At 35.7% G+C, this 5,379-nt stretch overlaps 1 protein-coding gene across 4 annotated transcripts; it reads left to right on the plus strand.

Moving 5' to 3' along the window:
* LOC114177593 (YTH domain-containing protein ECT4) lies at window positions 1–5,379 on the plus strand. Of its 4 annotated transcripts, XR_003603154.1 has the most exons (9): window positions 1–278; window positions 1,284–1,347; window positions 1,497–1,641; window positions 1,727–1,800; window positions 1,874–2,347; window positions 3,060–3,605; window positions 3,730–3,942; window positions 4,275–4,946; window positions 5,064–5,379. XR_003603154.1 is itself a non-coding variant. In XM_028063000.1 (8 exons), the coding sequence occupies exons 2-8, from the start codon at window positions 1,300–1,302 to the stop codon at window positions 4,872–4,874; spliced, it is 2,100 nt and encodes a 699-aa protein (XP_027918801.1). In that variant the 5' UTR covers window positions 1–278; window positions 1,284–1,299; the 3' UTR covers window positions 4,875–5,375. The 4 variants fall into 4 exon arrangements, 3 of the variants coding, with proteins under 3 accessions (XP_027918801.1, XP_027918802.1, XP_027918803.1); XM_028063000.1 differs by having other exon boundaries at window positions 4,275–5,375; XM_028063001.1 differs by lacking the exon at window positions 1–278 and adding an exon at window positions 713–735 and having other exon boundaries at window positions 4,275–5,375.

Raw genomic sequence — 5,379 nt, forward strand, 5'->3', positions numbered from 1 at the left:
TCATTTTACAAAGCTACACTTTCTTTCTTTCTTTCTTCCTTTTCTTTTTCTTTTACTTCGCTCTGTTTAATTTTTTATTTGTCTTTCTTGCTCTCACCGAAACCGCCCTTTTCAAAGGCTATGGCTTCTTCTTCTCTTGCTGTTGATGGTTAGGGTTTCGTAGGGGTGTCATCGGAATGTTCCAGAAGCTCCCTTCTTCTTTCTTTAGCCTCTCCAATTCCGTTATACGACGGGGTATCGTGCCAACCATGCATTGATTTTTTCTTTTTTCCCTTCAGGTGATTACCCTTTTTTTCTTTATGTTTTTTTTTTTTTGTGTGTGTTGATTGATTCTTCAGTTCTTATATTCTGTTGTTGGAGCTGTTTTTCTCGAACGCGTGAGGTCGAGTGGGGAATAGTGTTATTGCGAAGTGTTGGGACAAGTTTATTTATTTATTTTGTGAGTTCTTGATTGTTCGTTTGGGAGTGAGGTTTTTTGTTATCTAGGTTTAGGAAAGGGGTTTCTTTTATGGCGAAATTAGTTGCTTATTAGATAAGTTACTGAGCTGGTTCACGATTTCAATGTCAAAAACCGTGTTCTGTTTTTCATTTAACAAGGTTTGCGCTTTTGCAGTGTTTTTTTTTTTCGGTAGTGGTGAACGATGGGTAGAGAATTGAGGAGTGATATTCTTTAACTTTTAGCATTTTTAGTGTGCCGAGTAGTGGAATTGATCTCTTTTCAACCTGTTTGTCCTGGTGAGTTTTTGGGAGATACTATAGGTCTGTTGTGTTGCAATATTCAGTTGTGATTTAACGCAGGTTACTGATATTTTAGTGTGTGTTTGGAGTTAAGGAAGCTCAACCACTGACACTTGAACAGTCGGTATGGTTTTCTTTTCAGACCTGAACCTGATAGAATGTTTACGATGGTTCTTCTTGTGTATACTGTCAGGCAAAAGAATCTGAGCAGTAACATTAATAGGGAGTCAGGGATCAATATTTCCTTTTCACAAGGTTGTTTGTGTGTATCTGTCTCTGTTTTCATGGTATGATGGTTTTATTTCAGTTTGGGGCATGATTTCTTTGTAGTCCATTTGTTATGGGATTCACATTTGTTGTGATTAAGTGTATTGATCCTGGATTTTTAAAGGCATGATGATCGTCTTTGCACGCATTAGATATTTTAATCCGGTACCGAGTGTAGTTTAATTAATATTAACATTGGTTTCTTTCTAATGCCATTTTCAGTATTTTTTTGGATTATTTTGTTTGCTACTAATACTTCATGTTTTGACTGTTTGCAGTGGTGGCAGTTCTGGTATGGAAATGTATGATGCTTCTGAAACTCGAAATGCAGATGCTTATTTGGTAATAATTTTGTTGAATCTTTGTGTTATCTGTTATACATAATACATATTATGTTTCCTTTGATGAAGTGATATTATTGTATTCTGTGTGTTTTTGTTTTTTTTTATCCGAGTTAGTATGACAATAAATTGCTACTATTGGATTTTCAGATCGAAGGCACTGATTTAAACTCACATTTGACAAACCCAAATTTTGAACAATTTCAAGTCATGTTTAATGATGGAGCCCCTGAATTTGTTATTGATCAGAACTCGTATTACCCTGCTGCCACCAATTATGGGTATTATTGTACAGGTAAAATGAGAATGACATACTCGGACTTTTTAGTTTATGATATATTTTGTAGGCATCATATTGACTAGTTATTTATTATGGTTAGGATTTGAATCACCCAGAGAATGGGAGGACCACCATAGGATTTTTGGTGTAGATGGTCCTGATATTCAGTACACGGTGAGTTTAGCTCTCTCCACTTTTTTGTTGCATGCTGTGTAAACAGCTGATTTGTTGTTTCTTTATTGGCTAGGGTTCACAACATGAAAGTTTTCCATATGTATATTATACACCTAGCTATGGATATGCACAGTCTCCATACAATCCATACAATCCTTATATTCCTGGTGCAATGATCGGAGTTGATGGTTCACTTGGAGGAGCAAATCAATATTACGCTCTCCCCAATTATCAAAACCCCATTTCTTCACCTGCTTATATTCCTTTCGTTGTTCAACCAGACAATTTCCCTAATAGCTCTGTTAACTCATTGTTTGATACTAGTGCTTCTGTCAGTAGACCTGATGGAAAAGGTTTAAAACAGAAGTTCAGCTCAGCTTCCGGTGCCTTTGCTAGGAACTCTTCAAAATCATTGTCAAATCCCACAAGTTCCTTGGCCAGGATATCAGAAGGGCCAAGAGATAATGCTGGGATAAAGAAAGATGTGACAAGTGGCAGTGCTTCTGGCAGGGGTTTTCTTAATCTGCCTTTGCCAGCTGTTCGTCAGGTATAATCCTACTCTTTTATTTTAATTCAAGTCTTCTGAGCCAGTGAGCCCAGTTCTGCTTTTGACTTGTTTAGATGGGAAGCATCATATCTATAATTCTAGCTGTGTTCCCAAAACATTGTTGATACTTGATAATACTCTAATAAGTTAAAAAAGTTTGCTCTCTAGATGTTTCTATTTCTACATGATAATACCTCAAATCTATTTGTGATATTGGGTCTATTTGAATGAAATTACCAATAAGTGATTATATAAGAAATAAAGTTAAAGGAATCAAGTAGGTAAAATGGATCAAATTTCATTTTAAAGTTCAAAACAATTTATGCACCCCAACTTTTTCTTAGTTCTCGGACTTCACTCCTCTAACTGCTACATAAGTTGAGTTTAACTTCTGGTATAAATTTGTTTCAGTTTACTTCCCCATTTCATTTTATCCATAAATTTTTATTGGGAAGCTTAAACAGGCTCTTTTTTTATTGTTTTTGGCTACTTGTTTCGATTATTGAGAAGTTTATCTTGTGTAAAAAAAGATAAATTTCTTGAATATGCCTAAATTTACCTCCCTATTCCATTTTATTTATCTCTACAGATTCTTATTGGAAAGTTTAGGCTGGCTCTTTTTCTTATTGTTTTTGGAGACTTGTTTCAATTTTGAAAATGTGTTGCTAAATTTTATTAGTTATGTTTATTTATATTTTTGTTGGTTTTGTAGGCCAGAAGCATTGATGCCTTAACCCATCCTGTAGATACTATTTCCAATGGAAACGTTTTGTCCCATCGTAGTCAATTAAAAATAGCCAGCCCTCTGAGTAGTGAATTTTCTGATTGTGGATCTAATGCTAATGGACAGTCTGCAGTTAAACTGCGACCAAAGGCTCAAATGGCTAAAGGATGGAGTGATGTAAATGGAAGTTCTGATGTTTTAGGTGAGCAAAATCGGGGCCCAAGAATTAGTAATAGTAATTCGAAATACCAACTGGCTGTCAAAGCCTATACAAACAAAGGAGATGGCAATACACAAGAAAACATAATCATTTATACTGATCAATATAACAGGGAGGATTTCCCTGTCAGCATTGAAAATGCAAAGTTTTTTGTTATAAAATCATACAGTGAAGATGATGTGCACAAAAGCATTAAATATAATGTCTGGTCATCAACACCTCATGGAAACAAGAAGCTGCAGAATGCCTATGAAGATGCTGAGAGAATATCTGCTGGAAAATCTGGAGGGTGCCCTATCTTCCTTTTCTTTTCTGTGAGTTGCATATGAAGATGCCTTCAATGAGTTTTAATTCTTTTTCCTTCTGATCTGCATACCTAAACTTGTTTTCCAGCTGTAATTTTCCCTTCTTTTGATCATGTTTTCTCTTACGATGTAGGTTAACGCAAGCGGTCAATTTTGTGGGGTTGCAGAGATGGTTGGTCCTGTTGACTTCAATAAGGACATGGACTTTTGGCAACAAGATAAGTGGAGTGGAAGCTTCCCTGTGAAATGGCACATCATAAAAGATGTGCCAAATGCAAATTTTAGACACATTATACTAGAGAACAACGAGAACAAACCTGTTACTAATAGCAGAGACACACAAGAGGTATGCATCTTACTGTAGCAGCTTCTTTACCAATGTTGAATTGACAAGTTTGCCCAACTACCAAATAAGTATATTAAATTAATATTAGGAGTTTTTTCCGCTAATAAGGACTTTGACATGTTTATTAAGGATTGTCATTTTATCATACTTCTATACTTGATTGTCTTGATTGAAGTGATTAAGTGTTTTTTATTTATTTATTTGGGAGTTGCTGTTATTTCTACATTGTGTTGATTTGGTTTTGTTACAACGTGTAGATTTTCATTGGCGTGTGCCTTTTTTTTACCTTGCTATTATTTGAAACAGTTTTTTATCCCATTTCTCTTGTGCAGATAATGTATGGTAAAGGTTTGGAAATGCTGAAAATGTTCAAAAACCATAGTTTGAAGACATCTTTGCTTGATGACTTTATGTATTATGAAAATCGACAAAAGATCATGCAAGAAGAAAAGGCCAAATTGCTGATCAGAACGTTAGAAATTCCATTATCGTTACCTACCTTGGAACCGCCTCGGAAGTTGAATTTTGTCTTTGACATCCCTCCAGTCAGTGCTGAGAAGGATTCAAAAACGGATGATGAGTTTGATAACTTAAAACAAACTTCAAGTAGTGGACATATTGTGGGTAGTTCTGATGTCACCAACACGGCACCTGTAGATGAAAAGGCCGAGAAAGGTACTGTTGAGAAGGAAGATATCACTTCTGTGTTTAAGATTGGTTCTGTCACTATTACCCCAAAACAAGTGGAGACTAAACCATCTTCCATTAGTGTCTCTAAGAAGGAGCCGCCTGATGTTTTCACGGTAGGCTCAATGCAAGTTAAAGTTAACGGATTTGCCAAGTCTTCTAGCTTTTTGAAGATCGGGAGTATCCCACTTGATCCGAGGAAAGTACAGCTGGACGGAGGTACTCGTGTTAAAAATGGATCTTAAAATTTGCATATGGGCACGCTTTGGATGTTTGGGAAAATACTGGTTAATGTCTACCTTATGGTTCCATTTTCGGTAAGTTAAGTTGGTTTTCTGTTCAATCTTCGTTTACTGTTTTTTTGTTCTGATGTCGTGCGGTGTTGAGTCAGAATGCTTTTAATGGAAATGTTACTCTTGTTTTTCGGCCTTTAGCAATCGATATACAAAGGATGTTTCTTCGTTGCAGATTCTTGCAAAATCTTCTATTGGGTAATTGATTCGGTAATGTTGCTATTTTTTGAACTCTGCAATTATTGTATACTATTACCGGGCTTGTTTGATTTTGTAAGAGAATTAAGTAGATCTTGTGTTTTCTCTTTTAGTATGTCGAAGTTTACGGGTAAATTGTGCAGAACCAAGAAGTAGTAATTTGTTGCGGTGAAAGTTAACGATGATTTAATGTTTTTGTTTCTTTCATGACTATGAACTGTGATGGTAGCCATCTATTTATCAATACTTGTTGTACCTA

The sequence above is a fragment of the Vigna unguiculata genome, chromosome 3 (genome assembly GCF_004118075.2).
Source record: "Vigna unguiculata cultivar IT97K-499-35 chromosome 3, ASM411807v1, whole genome shotgun sequence".
Taxonomy (NCBI): Eukaryota; Viridiplantae; Streptophyta; class Magnoliopsida; order Fabales; family Fabaceae; genus Vigna; species Vigna unguiculata.